The following is a 20,497-nucleotide window of genomic DNA, read 5'->3' as shown; positions in this document are numbered from 1 at the left end:
GTTGTAAATATAATTTATTCTGAAGCAATATTCTCACCAGTGTTCAATCAGCTTTGACATATTTAAATCTGCATATTTGTGATATTTTTACAGTTTATAAGAGGCATTTTATCCATAATCGTATTAAATATAGGCTATGCTTCAGATTTCATTTTATTTTTTTTAATTTGATCTATAAATTAAATTAGAATAAGACACTATAGGGCTGTTACCAATCAAATTAAATAATTTACACACAAAAATAATTACAACTGCTGTAAATAATGTTATGATATTGTTTTAAATAGGTTTGAATATACAAATAAGAAATGTTGGAAAGATGAAACTAAACCACCAGTAGGTGGCAGCAGGTGACCGTCTTAATGAGTGAGTCATTGAGTCATTCATTTAAACGATTCATTCAAACGGATGATTCATTCAAGAATGAGGCAGTCGTTTATGAATAGGTCATTGAATCTTTGAGTCAACCGATTCATTCAATACACTGAATCATTCAGTAACACATTGTTGCTGTGAGATGCGTTATGGTTCTGCTTTGATCTTTGTTTAGAACTATTTTTGCTGCTGAAATAGAACAAAGACAGTCAATATTGCATCTAAAATGTAAGTGACTTAATGTTAGTTAATGTTAATTAATTGTTTATGGAACTGTCATATGAAATCCGTGTCATTTTCAGTCGTGATGGTATTCAGGAAAACAGCACTCTTGGTTCTGTGATGTTGCTAAACTGTAGGCTATCATATGTTATAAATATAAAAACTCCACAATTTGTCATTTTAACCGTGTATGTTAACTGAGTTTCTTTGTATGAGCGGCGCTCATTTGTTTTCGATTCCTCCTCGAGAGGGCGGGAGCTAGCCTGACAAGCCAGACCCACATCAAGATGTTGGGTCTGGGAACTCACCATTGGCAGGGCTCAATCGGAAGGGGCGGGATAAATGGTTGTCTTTCAAATTCCCTCTGCATTCAATAGGATAGCGCTCCAACCAACCAGAGTAACGAAGAAGGTGAAGCGGAGCTAGTTGATAGATTAAAGGGTTACTTCAGCGATTAGCATAAAGCTTTGTATCAATAAAAACCTGGTAGTATATTCAAATTATGGTACTTTTCCACTTTTAAAAGCCGCTGGGCTTGGGCATTAATAACGGGCATTATTTATCTTCCATTGGCATGATCTGAAAACGAGCCAGACTGGACACACGTCGTGAATGATCTGCTCTTGAGATGAATGAAATCTGACTCCTGCTGCGTTTGTGTCGTGACTTTCGTTCGGCTCACTCACACTTTATTTTTAATTGTAGTGTCTATTCTCTAACTGAACGAAATTATTGTATTAGTATGAAAATTAAAACAACGGTGGGGGCGGGTTTCATGGTGGGCAAGTGATAACCAGTGGCCGAGGCTTTGGGAGTGGCCTCGTAGGGCAGCGAAGCAAGTGCATTCTGGGAGTTGTTGTCTTTCAACCACATGAGACAAACATACATTTTCTGTCTTTTCTCAGTCTAGAAGGCACCAAATAAAAAATAAAAAATAAAATTTCTACTACATAAATGACCCAGTTTAAATACACATTCATCTTCCCAGTGCTGAAGTACCCCTTTAATCTTTCACCGTATCCGCTCGGCAAAACCCCGAACACGTCTTCCTTTCTTAAGAATGACTTCAGTGCCGTTCTTTGTTCTTTTCTCAAAGAAAAGCTTAACTCCAAGTCTTCCAGAGTTGCGGCCAAAGCCGATTCGTAAGACCGCTGTTCGCCAGCTTCTTTATTTACAAGTTTATTTACTCTGATTATTATCAATGTTGAAAAAGCTTTGCTGATTAATATTTTTGTGTAAACCATTTGAACAGTGTAAACCGTTTCATGATTCATTGTTATAGACCACAAACCTTTGAACGGTATAATGTGCACTACTATAGTTTTTTATTTTATTTTAAGAAATTCATATTCAGCAAGGATGCATTAAATTGACCAACAGTGAGAGTAAAGATTTCTGTTTCAAATATTGTTTTTTTAACCTTTCATTCATCAAAGAATCCTAACAAAAATCAACAAACTATTTTTTTGTGTATATTATGCTTCTTGAGCATCATATTAGAATGATTTCTGAAGGATCATGTGACACTGAAGACTGAAGTAACAAGTTACTATTTTTCCTTATTGACTGTGGTAATTTCTTACTTACCTTTCTTATGTTTGTTGGTAAACCCAGAACTATATATAGGGGTGAATTCAGGTTGATTGAGACACTTTTTCCTAGTCATCTCAATGGCAAAATGTGTCCCAATCACCCTGAATTCATCTCTATATATGATCCTATAGCAAAGGGTTTGTAGTCTGTGCAATATTCAAGAACGTGGGCTGTTAAAACTTGTGTGGGGTGGCAAAATCAAGTATTATATGATCATGAATTGTATAGAAAAGCCTTATTTACTTTAATTAGGGTAGTAGAAAAAAGAAAATAGGAAGGAGAATAAGAAAAAAAAAAGTGTAATATTTATTACACTTCAGTCCACTAAGTGGTGCTATGCACACACAATGCAAAAAAACGTAAGATTGCAGGAGGGTACAATAAAAAAAATAAAAAAAGATTCCCCACAATATGATATTTGAACAATCTCATTAGGCTGGAGAAAATGAGCATCAGTTGCTGTCGTAAAAGCAAAAAGGATCTACAAACAATAAGATATTCTGTAAATCAATTCATGTTAATTTTTCAATTAAACTTTTCACTTAAATTGTTATACTGATAATATAATTACCAGAAGATGAATTGTCTGATCAGACATTTTTGTTTCTTAAAAATCAACCTCTGAATGACTAATAAAAGTCACCAGCTAATAGAATTTGATCCAGAATTTAACTATGCAAGAGTGTGAGTAGTGGCACTCATACATTTCTCACAATTTTTTTTATGAAACGAGGCAAAAAAAGATGTCATAGATTTTATTTCTGTAAAAAACACTATCACACATAAAAACATTTCCAAATGCACATAAAAAAACAAACAAAAGACAAACATTGTTTGCATTGGCCCCAGGAAATAAGAAAATACTCTTTGGTACTTCTTTAAATGTTTCAGGGGTTTATAAAATATTTTTGTAACAGATTATTTTCTCTCTCTTTTTTTTTGGTCTTAAAAAGTTGTCTTGCACTGTGCTGCGTTCCCCCTAACAATTATACTATAATATATTAAGGTTTATGGAGTGTTCAGTGGTTTAAATGAATGACTTGGGTAACTTCTCAAAAAATAGAGGTCTGCTGGTGTTTAAGATGACAGAACGTGCAAAAGAAACATATGGAGTTTAAATTTAACCCTAAATAAATAACTAAAATAAAATATTTGATTGGCTCTATGCATATTCATAGCTTCAACAGTCAGAGAATATCCTGCCCAGAAACCTCTGGTCTATTATTTGAGTAAAAGGGCACAATGCATAGATTAATGCGTAGTCATTCACTCCTTGTACAAAAACGCATCATATTGACTAAAACTGACACTAAACAGGAAATAAGAGAAGAAAAGAAGAGATCATTCCATCTCGGACACTGCACAGGGTCGTCTGAATTCTTGACCTCGTTCGTGTATCCATTTGTTCGATACTGGAGGAAAAGAGAGTAGAAAAAAATAAAACAAGTGAGAAAACACACACACACACACACACACATATATACATATAGATACACATACACACACACACACGTATATACATACTCACCCCATTTGTTGCCCACTAATACTGGACAGGCAGCATGTCTTGTGCTGTAATCTCCTTCTCCACTGGCAAAAAGGTTATACCAGAATACTGCTGTACCCTGATAGGTAAGAGAGAGTGAATATTAAAAATAATTAACTAGTTTAAACATGAAGAATTATTTCTGTTTTATTGGGGTTTCACCTTTTTAGGCCACACTGCTGCCCCTACATCAGGAAAGACTGTAGCTCCCCCTGCTGCCACGTCACTCATCTGCAACACATTAAAAGTCATGATAGTACAACATATCAATAATGCAGGGGCGGGGCTATGGGCGTGCCTGGACCAGATTGAGATGTTGTCCACCCTGTCAAATCAATGAAACTCTATCCTAATATTATACAAGGCGGCCAACGCTCTCATGCCACGCATATATTTTCTCACACAATGAAAATGCACCGACAAACAATACAGAGCAGGTTACTTTTGAAACAATGTCTCAGTTTACAAATTGTCAGTTTTATTTTGAAATTCAAATAAGCAGATTTGGCACCCTTTAATGTGAGGGACAAATCTATGTAGCACCTCGGTTTGAGTGATACGTGAACTGATCGTCTCTTCCTCTTTGCTAATTGTTACAGAATGAAATGAACAGGAATGAACATCAGAAGGTATGTTTACAGATACAGTACAACTTTCTGAAATGTATTACGTCTCATGTAATCGCTAAATCAGGTTTTCAACTGCGGAAGACATCAATAAAACAGCTTGTAAACAATATGTTGGATGCTACATACAGGCAGAGAGTAGTGTTGAACTATTGGTTTAAAGAGGAAACGTATATGGAATCATATTAGCGTTGGCATCCCTCTTACATAGATCCACCACCTTTGACATGAAAGAACTGCTACAATTCCAATACAATTTGTATGGTACTGTAGTCTGATGCTCAATATATACATACATTTTACCCAACACATTAGACGCAAAACTGATACAGAGAAAAGAAAATTGCCCTCACTGGTTGAAATACTTGCCTCTGCTGACATCCCCAATATTAACAGTCTGTTAAGGGCCATTATAACTCTATCTGTGACATCCTGTAACAAACTAGATCAAGACACACCTGATATTGTCTATGTTGAGCCGTTACAACTTGATGCGTTTGTCTTTTGAAAGAGAACTAACAGATAATTTGGATTACGCCGAAATTAACAACATCTTCACTTAACCCAGATTACTCTGACTTGTTTAGAACCGACATCAGCCATACAAAGTAAGATATGGGTAGGTTTTCAGTCTGGCCCACTGTGGCACGATTATTCAATATTTGCATTTAATAATCGTGAGCAAGGGGTTTTCTGTTCTGTATATAGTCCACATATATGTACTGTATAAGCAATGGTGGTTGTCAAAACAGGACTCAGACATTGTGATTTCTCTTAGTAATATAGTCGTTGTCGGGACTCGGATTTGATCTTCTGTTTAAATTTTTTTTCACGGGATCGCACTTTGCAATCAGAGCAGTCACTCTTTATCTATCAATAGGTTTCATTATTTGTCTGGACAACCAAACACCCCTTTAGGCTCAGCCCTGTTGGTTGATCTTGCTCGGGACTCTGCGATTGGTTTTCAATAAAGCTTTGTTTATTTGATTGTTTATAGTCTGTGTTCGGCCACCCACACTTTTAGGGCCCTTTCACACCTACCTTGCTTGGTCCGTATTTTCTGACTTTTCGGTTTGGTCCAAATCAAAATTACAGGTGTGAAATCTCCCCCGGACCACGGTCCAGACCAAACTGATGAAATTTGGTCCAACAAAATGAGGTAGTCTCGGTCCAGATCAAACTGAACAAAGGTTTGGTTCGTTTGTAGTGTGAACGCATTTTCTGTATGGTTCGGACTTTCAGACCATTTACAGGAAGTTCCTGTTTAAGTTTAAATGTTATAATTTTTTAATTTCATCTAGACTATATTGATTATGAAAAGTGAAAAGATGCGCAATATGTCAGAAGACAGAAGGTCAGAAATGATTTTGACCACTTCATTAGTTTTGTTTTGTAGAAAGCATTTCTTTAAAGTGAATTTCGTTTTGTATAAATTGTATCTTAATTTTAATCAATGTTTCATCAGCAAATTACCTGGATTTAATAAATAAGCACATAGGCTATAGCAGAAAATAATAAGCAGTGTTGGGCACGTTACTTTAAAAAAGTAATTAGTTATAGTTACTAGTTACTTCTTACAAATAGTAACTGAGTTACATCATTATAAAAGTAACTAATTACCAGGGAAAGTAACTACTGTGTTACTTTTTTTTCTTTCAAATGTTCAAATATGTCAAATAACTTGGATGCCCCCAATATTAAATATGTTAAATGAATGAATTGGACACTAAATAGAACAAATTATTTTTTATAAAACATTGTACATTAATGTACACTATTGTAATGTTTCTGTGGGACAATGTGAGAGACATTATTGTAAATATTATCAGTAGACCTACTATAGTGTAAATATTGTGTAAATATTATCAGTACTATACTACCTACTCCTTTGGTAGTGGAGCTCACGTTATCACCTGGGTTTTTAGCCACTAATTTTGTGGCGGCATGTGATGATGTGAGGTGCTTCATTAGATTAGAATTACTTGCCACCGATGTGGAGAGGCTCTTTCTTCCTGGGCATAAGTTGCACGTTACATAAACATTCTTTCCTTTCACCTCAACGAGGGAAAAGTAGTGCTTATGCTTCCAGTTTGCGAAAGCTACCTTTGAAGTCGTTGGACTTGCCATCGCTCTGACTCCTCCTGGTTGTGTGTGACTGTGCAAATGCGTGTGTGTGTCACAGGTGTGTGCGTGTGAACTCAACCTATCAACCTCAACCTTGTCTCCCACCCACCAATCATCATCAGTTATGTGTACCAATCCAAACCCAAACACGCATGGCATGCACGCACGCCCGCACACACACACACACACACACACACACCGACCAACCAGAGAAAAAAAAAATCACTGATAATAAGGCGCCGAAGTGATCACTTGCATTGCGCTTGAACATGTCTCATAAATAAACCGAAACTCAGCAGGCTACTTGCCTCACAGATATGAGAAATATGTGCATAGAAAGCTTGAAATGTCCACTTTTAAACGAAACAATTAGAAACTAAAAGAAATAGTCAAGCAATGTGCAGTAGCAACGATATGAGTCTGTTTATTCATTCTTGTCAAAGACGCTGACGTCAGACGCACGTCCGTTTACAAACCAATCAATGTCAAAATGCAGCCCACATAGATGATTATGACAACGCAAGTATGTCATGTAAAGTTCTTTAGTGCGCTCACATAATTGCAATGTGAAACCAAACCAAAACTAACCAAATGTATCAAAACATGAACATGATTCGGACCTTGGTGCCTGTGAAACCGCTCTTAGAGGCCCATCCATAATCCACTTTTTACATATACCACTGCTATAACCACTGCTATAATGTTGCAAGCATATTTCGTAATAAAATCAGATCCAGATCACCAGATCATGTCAAAGACCATAAAATGTTGACAGTAATGATTGACATATGTGTTATATGTGTCTGCACGTCAAAGTCAATTTACTCACATAAAAGAGCCAAGTAGCAATTCTGTTTCCCGTTCCCAGTTCTTTAAAGGCATCTGGTTCATCTTTCTGTATTTATAAGAACACAGTGTAAAAAAAAAATTAAAGACACAAGCTTACACTAATGTTCAAAGTCTGTGGTCTAAGATTTTTTTAATGTTTTTGAAAAAAGATGCTCACCAAGCCGGCATTTATTTGATCGAAAATACAGTAAAAACAGTAATATTGTGAATAGTATTGCAATTTAAAATAACTTATCTATTTCAATATATCTTTGTGTGATGAAAAAAGCTGAATTTTTACAAAATATTTTTGTAAAAACTGATTCATTTCTTTCAGGAGTCTTTGATGAATAGAAAGTTCAAAAGAACAGCATTTATTTGAAAAAGGAATCTTTTGTAACATAAATGTCTCTACTGTCACTATTGATCATTTGAATGCAGACATGCTGAATAAAAGTATTCTTCTCTCCTTTCTATTTTTTAAATTTTAAGCCAAACGTTTTAATGGTAGAGTATATAAACAATATAATATGCCTATGCTGATTTATAGTGCTGATATATGTGTATTTTTATCTGTGAAAGAAAGACACAGGAACTCACCCTTCCAAAGTCAAAATGAGGTTCGTACTGACCACCAACACCATAATTTGCAACCTGAGATGAAAAACATGGCTAATGACAACCTTTTCCACAGAGCAATATTACAATGGGTGGATTCTTGTTACATGAATGTGTCAGACTAAAAGCATCTGATCGGCTGGTTGTGTGGAAGTTCCTCTTACCTGCAGCTCTTCTGCTGTGTCCATTTCCAGGCCTGTTACATCCTCGATACGCTGGTTAATAATTTCGATCGTAGAATGCTCATATCCAGACAGCCAAGCACTAGAATGAGGGGGGATTATAGAGCAGAAATTGGAGAAAAGTGAAACAACTATATACAAAAGCAATTAATATTGCATTATACATAATACATAGACCACATGCCACACCATGCACATGAATGATTTTCAGACATTTTCACATCATGTTTACAATGAAAAGATTTCTGAAGTTGAATTTATTTTATTTAGTTATAAATGTGAAAAAGTCTGATTGTGATAAAGACAAACCGGCAGGTGAAGCCATGAATGGTGAAAAGAGAAATTAAAAAGACAGAGGGGACAGCAGTCAGCAAAATTAGTTCACATTCCTCACAGAGAATATCAGAGTAAAGGAATTCAGCAACACTGATCTCATTCAGGATTATGAGTGAGTGCATGTGTGTGTGTGTGTGTGTGTATGCGAGAGAGAGGCCCCTCTGCTACTGTAAACCGAGGTTAGACATTAATCTTAACCAAGGTATTGCTATTTCCCCCTTAAAATCATTACTAATTGACACATACATTGTTGATTAAAAAAAAGTGTAATTTATTCTAGCGATGGCATCGCTGAATTTTCAGCAGGCATTTCTTCTAGTCTTCAGAGTCACATGATCCCTAATAAGCGGATTTGCTTCAGAAACATTTAGAAAAACTAGTGGAAATTGATGTTTTTTTTCAGGATTATTTAATGAATATTCAAATATATTGAATGAATGTTCAAAATAACAATTATTTGAAACAGAAATCATTTGTAACATTATAAAGGTACTTACTGTCACTTTTGATCAATAATGTGTCTGCAGAATATTATTTTCTATATTATATTATTTTTAGAGTATTATTTTCTTTTAAAAAAAAAAAACCTTACTGACCTAAACTTTTGAATGGTAGTGTATATATACCATTTATTTTAATATATTTATCTTCTAAACATCAGTTTGAGTGTTTAAGAGTTCTTAAACACTCAAACTGACACATTCATAGCTTTTGGTGTGAAAGGAGCCCTCAAGTGTTACAGCGACTCCACCCAGTATGCCTGTGCTGAGACGTGCGTTGTCAAACATACACTCATAATAACTAGGATAAGTTAAACCACTCTGGTGTGGGTGGAAATGTGAATGAGACAACAGAACTATGTATAGCTCTATTAAAAAAAAAAAGTTATTTTAGTGCACAGACATAAACGGCTGGTCATGCAGAGACTGAAGTTCTGTGCACTTGTTTGCACAATTATTTATTTATAGATGCTCAAATATTTCAGATAATCTTAATATTAGGACTGTAGTAGAATAAAGATTCCAACATTTTCTGCCTGTGAAAGTGGGTCACCAAAACTTCTTTCTGCCTGTGAAAGTGGGTCACCAAAACTTCTATGGCCAAGTGAGGGTTGGATTTTTTAATCTTACCCCCCTGTGAAATGGAGATTCATAATGTGTGCTCTCTAGAGATGATGATGATGATGCTGGTTTTGGATAAGATGTTTTGACCTTTGATCCCTTACCTCTTGGAGACTCTGTACTGGGCAGTGGTGAGTTTTCCCGTAATGGGATCGTGAACAGTGGCTCTCTTTAGCTATTCACCGTTACACAAAGTAAAGAGGAGAGAGAGAGAGCAAAGGATGAAAGAGGAGCAAGAACACACAAAAGCATAAGGACATGGACAGAGTAAATGCAGATAAAAGAGGGAAATAAGGGGAGAGAGAGAGAAAGAGAAGTCACTTTAGTGTCACTTTCTGAACTGAAGCCATGTAAAGAACAGGGACAGAACTGTACACCAGCAGTGATGCAACATTTTTTATAATTTTGACTCAAGTCAAAGTTGTAAACATAAAACCTTGAAATAAAAAATCCTAAACTTTCAAATTGTAATTTTTAATCACTCTGTCCCTGTTCCAGTTCTCCACACAGAGCACATGACAACTACTGCAAGAAAAAGTAACAAAATGGAGCATTTCTTACTCTTTCTTTCTACTTTTTTTGTCTCCATTACCATGACAAAAACAGCAAGGCAAGGCAGAAAGCAACTCCTCGGCATGAAAGCAATATCTATGTGCATTTACAAAGTTACAAGTCACAGCTAGTACCTGTCAACATGCTATTTGAAATTCTAGATTTCAGTATGCTAAATAATACTGAAAAAAATCATATATACACTCACCAGCCACTTTATTGGTACACATCGCATGTAACGTTTTAGACCCCCTTTTGCCTTCAGAACTGCCTTAATTCTTTGTGGCATAGATTCAACAAAGTGCTGAAAACATTCCTCAGAGATTTTGGTCCATATTGACATATTGATAGCATCAAGCAGTTGCTTGTGGAAAAATCAACATGGATTTTTCGCCCACAGAACTTCCACTCAGTGGATATTTTCTCTTTTTCTGACCATTCTCTATAAAATCCCAGTAGATCAGCAGTTCCTGAAATACTCAGACCAGCCAATCTGGCACCAACAACCATGCCAGCAATTGAACAGGTGTACCTAATAAAGTGGCTTGTGAGTTTATATCCTATTTTAGTTTATATTCTATTATAGTTAATGTAAAAATAAATATCACATTTTTTAATAGCAATTAATTCAACAACTGTGATTTGTAGTGTTTTGCATTGTTTCTGCTAAGGAGTTCTTAGACTCTAGGGGTCGGTTAAAGCAGGACGGTTTGTTTTTTTAGTGCCGTTCTAGACTCCCACACTTATTGCCTTACCTTTTACTGATCCTGTAGGGGGCGGTCTCGAGCACGCCCGTGATGGGATTGGATATAGTAGCCCTACGGAGCTAAGGAGCCAGATATGGATTACACATAGGCTCCTGTACAGCACTTTCAACCCCTCACTTATACTTACTACATTTATGTAATAAAGTTACTCAAACTCAAAACCTTATAAAATTAATAGACTACTTATATATTCTTGATTTTTGTCAGCATCTGAACACTATTCACATCATTCTTTTATGCTTCAAAAGTTGACTTTTGTGTTAAAAAAAAAACGGTTCTTATGATTCAGCAGTCACTTAAGCTATTAAATGACAACCATTATCAATAGTAATAATAAAAAAGATTGTACACTGTTATGGTCTACATATACAAGACAAATATAATAATGTATTTAAATTATTTATCATTTAAAATGTATAGTAAAAAATAAAATAAATAAAAACAATTAAAAGAATAACCAAAATTTAAAATTTTGCAAACCACAGCATAACTTCAGCATGCCCAACTCACTCTGGGTTTTGCAATCTCCTTCACTGTCTCGATCTCACTGTCAGAGATGATGTCAATGTAACGGACAATACGTGGGCGGTCCCACTCATCTTCCTGCTTCACTGGAGCCAAAAGCAATCGTGGATTGCGGTTGTTGTCATAATAACGGCAAAACAGTCGGCTTTGTCTCCGTGGGGTCTGCAAGTAAAGAAAGCAAAAGAAAGAATTTGAGAAAAATATTTAAAACGTGCAAAAAGTAGGGGGAAAAAACGTAGTCTTTCTGCTCACCAGTTTTACTCCCTCTCCTCTGCACAGCATTTCATATTTCTTCCTCTCTGGCAGAGGGTCTTTGGACCGTTTCCTCTGAGTTTCACGTTTGTCCAGCACTTTTTTCTCACTTTTTTTATCTTCCACTTCCTTCTTCTCGGCCTCTGCCTTTCTCTGCTTCTCCAGCTGGAACTCAAAGTACTTTAGGTTCCCATTGGCCCTGTGGTGATTTGGGTCTGAGATTCACATACAAAGGCACTTTTAAGTTTGGAAAAATAACTTATTTTAGCGTCATCAATCATCATTTCTATGTTTTGTCCATTTATTGTCTCCACCATTGTCCTTCCTGACAAAGCCATACCAGTCATTCCATTAATTCATTATACGGCTATTTTCAATTTAGGCTACTCAAAATAAACTAAAAATCAGAAATATATGTATTGAAATTCTGGCTGTTACCAATAAGACAATCATTATTTTAATACTAAATAAATAAAAAATAAACATTCAAATAATTAAATGCACATAACAAAATGACTAAAACTTAAAGGATTAGTTCACCCTAAAATGAAGTCCTCATTTACTCACCCTGGTGTTGTTCTAATGCCGTATGCCATTCTTTCTTTTATAGACACCAAAGGAGAATTTTAAAAAATGCTCCGCTCACGCTCGTACATTTAATGGCAGTGAATAGCGACCAGCATCAAGCTTTTTACAAGCAAGTGACACAGAATGATCCCGTGTGACACATGCTGTATATTCCAAGTGTTCTGGGGGTATACAATAGAGTTTGGTGAAAAACAAACTGAAATGTTGTGTATTACTTAATTAAATTCTTGACCTTGGCCGTTGGGCTTCTCTGTATGGCTGCATGACATGTGCGTTCGTGAGACTCTATTAGCGCCACAGTTCACTCCGTCTTACCCAGAACACAAGCACACAGGTTGTGAGAAATCAAGATTAAATCAAGAAAGAAATCAAGATTGTTTTTCAACAAACCCTATCACATACCAACAGAACATGTGGGATATATGGCACGTGTGTCATGGGATCATTCTGTGGTACTTTTGCACCTTTTTTAAAAAGGTCGCTATTCACTGCCATTATAAGGACTTTTTTTTTTTTTTATTCTCTTGTAGTCCATAAAAGAAAGAAGAGCATACAGCATTAGAGCAACACCAGGGTGAGTAAATTATAAAGGGTTAGTTCACCCAAAAATGAAAATTCTGTCATTAATTACTCACCCTCATGTCGTTCCAAACCTGTAAGACCTTCATTCATATTCGGAACACAAATTAAGTTATTTTTGATGAAATCCGAGAGCTCTCTTACCCCTCCATAGACAACAAATTAATTAACACTTTCAAGACCCAGAAAGATCATTAAAAAAGTCCATGTGACTCCAGTGGTTCAAACTTAATTGTATGAAGTGACGAGAATACGTTTTGTGTGCAAAAACAAACAAAAATAACGACTTTATTCAACAATTTCGTCTCATCTGCGCCAGTCTCCTACGGAGGTTACATTGTAAATACAGTGCAGCGTTTTCAGGTTCTATGGCATAAAAGCGACTCACCATTGGCTGATGTTATTCACGTGAGCACCACAACGCATGCGTGTGATGCTGACGCAGGAGCTAGCCAATGGTGAGCCACCGTTCTGCCATAGAACTCGAAAGCACTGGTTTTACGGGTTTGGAACGACATGAGGGCGAGTAATTAATGACAGAATTTTCATTTTTGGGTGAACTAACCTTTTAATCTTCATTTTAGGATGAACTATCCCTTTAAAATAAAATGAAAATGAAAACTGAAAATATACAAATAAAAGCTAATTCAAAAATGTGTAATAAATACTATATAGTATATAAACAACACTGAAATAACACTGCATTTAACAATGTTATTAAATGATTTGCTTTAGATTCTTCTTTACCCAGCTTCAGCATCCTCTTGGTGAGCTCGAGGGCTCGCTCTAGTTCCCCTTGCTGGTAGATTGCATAACTGAGGTAGTCCATAACTGTGACCTTGTCTATGGTGGATTCCTCGCCTTCATCCAGCTGTGTGAGGGCCTGGGCCATCCAGAGCTCCGTGTGATAGTAATCTGAATCAGAGTATGCAATCTTCCCCAGCTCATAGCAGTCTGCCACCGTCATACGGCTCTTGTGCACAACACCTAAGGTCACACCAGTAAAGAGATGCACAAAAACAAATAGTCTCTTAATTAAATGTCATATATTCAGTTGCATTGTTCTAACTATCATGATACTAAATTATTTTGATGTTTTTTAAGATATCTATTTTGTTGCTGTCCCAAAGGACAGCCTCTCACCTCCAGTAAACAACTATTTGGTTGTGTTTCCATTTCTTTTTAAATGGGACAGATATTATCACTCTATCCCATGGAAACATTTTAAAGAATTTCCAAAGAAATATACAAGCAATTTATCACAGACACAGCATGATGCTTCTCAAAGAGTCCCTGGTAATGCAATGTGCTTGATAAAGATTGCAAGCTCTCTGGAATGAATAAACACATAGCCCTGCACAGTCGCTCACCAGGCAGGTCTCCATTAGAAATGGTGTTGGCAGACAGCTGGTATGTGTCCTGTAATCTAAGCAAAGCTTTGGCTGCTCCTGTCTGGTCCTCGTCTGTTGGGAAAAACTGTCTCTGGACGGTCAGATTAGAGATAAACCCTACAAACAGAACAGAGAAGAGAGGCTTGGCCTTGAGGATTACAAGATTACAACAGATTAAGAGGTTAATAACATATTGAGATGCAAATAATGCTATTACTACCGTATGACTAAAATCATACATCAAAGGTTTAGGGTCAGTACAATTGTTTTTTACAGTAATAACTATTTTAATTCAGCAAAAGTGGCAGTAAAAACATTTGACATATTATAAAAGATTTATATTTTAAATAAATGCTGTTCAATCATGAACTCTCGGAGTGAATAGATTCAACCAGTATTTTAATTAGCATAGAGCATGGATTGTACATAGGATCATGTGACACTGACACAGCTTTGCCATCACAGGAATAAATTATTTTTTAAAGAATATTAAAATAGAAAACCGTGATTTTAAATTGTTATAATATTTCACAATATAATTTTTTTTTACTGTATTTCTGATAAAATAATCCCTTCAAAAACATTTACAGTTTTTCCTCAGTCGCTTTGGTAAATTTTTCGAATCATCCTCGACATTTGCAAAACAGTAAGTGCATTTCTCAAAACAATTCATACAAAGAGCAAAACACCATGGTTTACCAGCAAAAGCCAGTCTCTTGCTCAAAATCCTTAGTTCATCTCTCAAAAGTAAATATCTGTGTTAATGAACATGTCAGTGCCATCAGAATGACAAGTCCGTGTGTCATTGTGTACGGATAAGACAGTCAAATTGCTTAGTCATGTTGTCAATATAACAGTGTACTCTGGAGGGATGTTCTGATGTAAACTATGGCTAAAGTTTGATGCCAATTATTGTAAATTGTAGGTTAGACCTAAGTGTATGTGGGAGTTTGATTGCAAGAGATTAGACAAGATTCACATTTACGCTTTTACTGTTGGTGTAATTTATTGTAATTTATTGACAGACCATGTCATTGCGACACAGAAAGGAAAAGACAGCACTGCATAGCACAAATAAAAAATAATAATAATAAATAAAGTAGAAATGTGAACGTCTAATGGAAATGTATAGAAATATGCAACCTTTTTGCATGTAAAGACTTGTGCTCTGAACTGATGCCTAAATGTTGTATGGGGTGTGACTATTCAACAGAGACCCATTATAATACATATTGATTAACATGACATAAGCAACTGATAACGTAGGAAACAGCAGAGAATTGCATATAATAATTTGCATGGATGTACAAAAGCATTTGCAACTTGTTCAAAGAAATGAGAAATAAGAATTTTTGAATAAGATTAAACAGGTAGTTTTGAGAATTTCAATTCTGATCTGAGAAATGTACCAAAGCGACTGAGAAAAACTGTAAAAAAAAAAAACAAAAACAAATTACAATTCATACCAACCCCAAACTTTTGAATGGTAGTGTATGTTACTGTTATTTATGCTAAACATTTAACCTAAAAAATTATTCATGTTTCCTAACAATGTAGAAAGGAGGACTTGATGAGTAAATACAAATCAATCATTCCTAGCAAGTGAATAATATGTAAGATATCAGTTCAAAAACAGCAATACTCGAGACAGTACAAAACAGTAACTATATAAATATATCTTGTATATAGATAAATATATTTTTTAAAAAGAGATAAACAATGTAATTCCGCCATCCCTAATTACTATGAAAGACTTTGACTGTCACTAACCGTTGGTGGTGTCTTTCAGCACCAGGCTCTCCAGGTCGGCCCACTCACTGTTGAGTCTTTTCATCAGTTTGAATGCATTGACCGGGTGTCCCAGGAACCCTTCTGGGTCCTGCGTGGCGGTGTTCGTCAGTGAGTCCAGTTTATCTGCCCACCTGATGCAGGTAAAGAAACAAAATATTCACCAGCTGTCAAATGAGCTGTCAAATGACTACCAGAAAGAGACTTTTTTTTATGGAATGATCTGTGAGGTACGATATGTGTATGTAGGGGTTTACTCACTCTTTGACCTGCTCTAGTTTGTTCTCCTCCTGTCTAATGTATTCTTTTAGTGAAGTCACCAGGTCCTTCTCTGTGTACAGTAAGTCTGTCATCTGACCTATAAATCAAAAAGTCAAATGTCAAATCTAAAACAGAAGATTAAATATTACACAAAACTTCAATGACAAATTTGTTAAACACCCTTTCAAGTGCTAACACAATTTTTCTGATATTTTTTTTAATTATCATGTATAGATAACAGCCTCAAACTAAAATGTACATGGGTTGGAATTACTTAAATATTGGGTTAAAAGTGATTTTTGAAATGGTTTCTCCCAATGACCACTATGCATTAAGTCTAGCTCAGTTGTGTAAAAGTACTACATTTTGATTTTATGTATATTATATATATATATATATATAAATTAGTACTTTGAATCCGAGAGGGATTGGGGGATTTCAGAAGAAGTTAATGGTTTAAAATTATTGATAGATAGATCGACCTATCGGTCACAAACACTTCCTGCATGTTTCATATGTTTGGCAGGATGTATAACCTAATCAGAAATGGCTACAAGGCAGAACAACACAATGGAAGATCATCTCACCTATAGAAGTGAAGAAATCATTGTGGGCGTACAGGGAACGGAAGAGGAAACTCAACAGGAACCAGGACAACGCCATCCTGAGAGAAACATACACTTTTCACAATGTTGAAGTAGCCTATTCAAATCATTCAGATATTGCGTGCCCTTGCGATATGCATATTGCGATATGAACATTTGCGATATTTCGATAATTTCGATATATTGCGTTGCCCTATCACAATTCAGATTTTTTTTTTCTCAGAATTGCATTTATATCTCGCAAATCTGACTTTATAGCACACAATTACGAGATATAAAGTCAGAATTGTGAGTTATAAAGTCAGAACTGTGTGATATAAAGTCAGAATTGCGTTAGATAAAGAAACAGACAGTGTCATATGTGATACATCTAAAAATGCATTGCACAACATCTTCCTGACAATATCGGAAGAATTTATTATTTCTGTCTTTTGATGTTTTAACACACAGATACTACAAACAACCTTTAAGGCAAGGAAAATGCATTACTGAACCCACTAACACATGCTGGACATTGGAAAATTAGGTTTCGGTTGCCGTAATTCCCAGTGCACACCAATTTGGATACACATGGCTGCATGTGGTCACTGCTGGCTCAGAATTTTGGCACAAACGTGGTGTCAAGAGAGCAAACAAAGGACATCACGCTGGGCCAGAGGGAAGATCCCTTTTGTGTGTTTAAGTCAGCGTGTATAAACAAGATGTCCCGTTTGTTTGTTGAAAAAGACTATGCGGCAACCAGGGGTAAGCCTTAGAGCAAAGAGATAGCCTCATTCATTGGACAAATGCCCTGACAAACTTCACACAAGATCCACACACTGAGATGTTAAACACATTATCATAAACACTTTTTGCATTATCAGTTACAACTATTGCATCCTAGCCTGTTAACTATCGGGTCACTTGGTGAACTTTTTTAATGCCTTTTTTTCTTTATCACATATTTATGGAAGCTTGTTTCCGCCACAGAATAAAAAATGTTTTAAGTAATTGCGACTTTTTATCGGACAATTCTGACTTTTTTCTTGCAACTGCGAGTCTATATCTCACAATTTAGGGCTGTGCGATATTGAATGAAAATGGGATATGCGATATCCTTGTTAAATAATGCGATATTGGATATGTGATACGATATTGCTTTAAGTGTGTAAAATCTATTTAAATTATATTTAAAAAAATATATTTAAAAACAGAATAATATCATTTGTGTGTTTCACATTCTTTCTGGGAAAAGAAAGCATCGGTTCTGGGAAAAGGAAGCATTGACAGTTCGAGTGTGTAACTAGACACGAAAAAAGAACGGCTTGTACGCACATTTCGGTGTGTGTGGCAGACAGCACGAGACCGCAAGGAGTTGTTTTTCGCAAGTTATTGTGTTTAATAACTCTTTTTAACGTCAAGCAAGTCACATAAGTAACAGTCGTGTGCCCAGTCTATTCTCTGCTATATGCGTCAACCTAAAACATACACTTTTCACAATGTTGAAGTAGCCTATTCAAATCATTCAGATATTGCGTGCCCTTGCGATATGCATATTGCGATATGAACATTTGCGATATTTCGATATATTGCGTTGCCCTATCACAATTCAGATTTTTTTCTCAGAATTGCATTTATATCTCGCAAATCTGACTTTATAGCACACAATTACGAGATATAAAGTCAGAATTGTGAGTTATAAAGTCAGAACTGTGTGATATAAAGTCAGAATTGCATTAGATAAAGTCAGTATTGCATGATATAAAGTCAGAATTGTGAGATATAAACTTGCATTGCGAGAAAAAAGTTGCTATTATCTTTTTATTTTGTGGCGGAAACCAGTTTCCATATATACATATTCTAGTAATCATCATAAATAAAAACAGGTATCATTCTAAAGCTTAAACACTCACAATTCATCCTATGAAAACTCTTCTGAAATTGATTGGATATTGCATTACAATGATAACAGTAGTTTAAACCCTTTTTTGTGCCTTCTTTGAAAATATACCAACCTTGAATGAATTACAACGGATATAATTATTCAGATGTGTGTGGGGGGGGGGGGTGACAGTTAACAGGTTAAATGTAAATCTGAGTTTATTATGTTGCAAATGTGTCATGGTATGCAAAAGGCATCTGACACATGAGACGTGCAAAAAAGAAAGAAAAAAGCCCTCAAGGCACCAAACTAACATGACTCGCTCCTGTGTGCTTGCTTGTGTGCTGTGCAGAAGGAATTTCTGAACCAGTGAGCGATAGAAGGCTTCTTGGCTAGTGTTAATGTCACATACTAGAATAGAGTAAGTATTAGCAATTCAATGGAGTAAGTGAAAAATGAGTAGACAGTTAACTAAGTCCTTCAATTAGTAATGGATTAATTTGGTTACCATCCAAGACACAGTCACCGTTTTCCCATATTTGTCTTGTATATCATTTAAAATAAATTATTACTTAGAGTACATTACTTAGATTGTCCAAAGTTCGAAAGGTACTGCATAATTACAAGAAAGGCCATAGTGGCGTTCGTGAGCTCGTGAGGGTCCAGCATGGAAGCCAACCACAGTTCATTCGGTGCAGAGCAGCGGAACTGCCACGTCTTCGCCCCGCCCCCTCGAGAGCTCGAAATGAGTTAAGCCGACGGCAAACTCTTCAAAAAAGTTCACAGATAAGAGATACGCAAAGTTAGGGTTACAAACATCTGTGCCACAGGACGGGTGGGACTTTTAAAAACACTGAATACTCACTGCAGCAAATGTGTCAGTCAGTGAGACGCACGCTGCCGACGTTGCGCGTGCTTGACGCAGAGAAACACTGTAACAACGTGTTTGCAGTATTATTACAGTGCTGCAAATAATGTAGGCTAACGTGCTTTTGACTAGTCCGCATTGCTATCTGCTTTAGACCAAAAACATATTCCACGTAATGGCAAAAAAAAGTTAAATCTACGGAGACTTTATCTCAAAATAGATCCGAAGACTGATTTTAAGTCGCTTAATGAGCTTGAAACAGGCTGTTTTTTCCAAAGTATTCAATCAATGCACATTTAGATTGATTGTTGGTGTGATTATATTATTGTGTACATTGAAGAGTGAGTGCAAGATGAACTCGTGCACGTGCGTCCGGCACTCTCAAACAGAAGAAATTCTTGCCCGAGATTTTGTACGCATCAGGAGTTTTTAATATCAAAATGTTTCCTTTTCTGTTTTTTAAACTGCCAATTAAAAATGTGTCATTGCAACAACAAATAATTCGATAATCAACCAAAACAAAACAAATTCAACTTTGAAAGCAAATAACCTCGTACCTTGCAGTCTGTCACCGCGCGCAGAGAAACAGGGAAATCTATCCAGATGTTGCTCTAGTGATGCTGATGAGGAACTCGGAATGGATGGAGGACTCCGCTGTGTTTACGATGCTTCTGGTGTGCAGCTGGGCTTTATCTGAGAGGCTGCACCGCTCTTCTCCTCGACATCTGGCGGCGGGGATTCCGCTGGGCTACGTGCAGAGTCTCACACACTCTCCCAGACTCATGGAACCAGGTGGAATTTCGTAGTGCGCATGCGCATACTGCAATTCTTTACATCTCATTAATACATATTGCATATTTAGCAGTTCATAATACACTGTGTCTAATAA

General features: G+C 36.2%; 1 protein-coding gene across 1 annotated transcript; it reads right to left on the bottom strand.

Moving 5' to 3' along the window:
* Nucleotides 1–2,930: 2,930 nt before the first annotated feature.
* p4ha1b (prolyl 4-hydroxylase, alpha polypeptide I b) lies at nt 2,931–20,390 on the bottom strand. The gene is made up of 15 exons (XM_079832442.1): nt 20,166–20,390; nt 16,862–16,938; nt 16,275–16,371; nt 15,996–16,147; nt 14,205–14,342; nt 13,582–13,821; nt 11,668–11,882; nt 11,401–11,577; nt 10,879–10,949; nt 8,097–8,196; nt 7,915–7,968; nt 7,316–7,381; nt 3,899–3,967; nt 3,719–3,815; nt 2,931–3,602 (listed from the first exon to the last, which is right to left on the bottom strand). Exons 2-15 carry the CDS (start codon nt 16,935–16,937, stop codon nt 3,532–3,534), a joined length of 1,623 nt encoding a protein of 540 aa, XP_079688568.1. The 5' UTR covers nt 16,938; nt 20,166–20,390; the 3' UTR covers nt 2,931–3,531.
* Nucleotides 20,391–20,497: the final 107 nt, after the last annotated feature.

This window comes from Gobio gobio (genome assembly GCF_949357685.1).
Source record: "Gobio gobio genome assembly, chromosome: 13".
Classification (NCBI taxonomy): Eukaryota; Metazoa; Chordata; class Actinopteri; order Cypriniformes; family Gobionidae; genus Gobio; species Gobio gobio.
Note: the sequence above shows the minus strand (reverse complement) of the source record. Positions and strands in the feature narration are given on the sequence as shown.

Coding starts and splice junctions, on each gene's coding strand:
- p4ha1b (XM_079832442.1), bottom strand. CDS start 16,937: ATGGCGTTGTCCTGGTTCCTGTTGAGTTTCCTCTTCCGTTCCCTGTAC. Junction 16,148..16,274: donor AAACTAGAGCAGGTCAAAGA/GTGAGTAAACCC, acceptor TACCTGCATCAG/GTGGGCAGATAAACTGGACT. Junction 13,822..14,204: donor TTCTAATGGAGACCTGCCTG/GTGAGCGACTGT, acceptor GTGTGACCTTAG/GTGTTGTGCACAAGAGCCGT.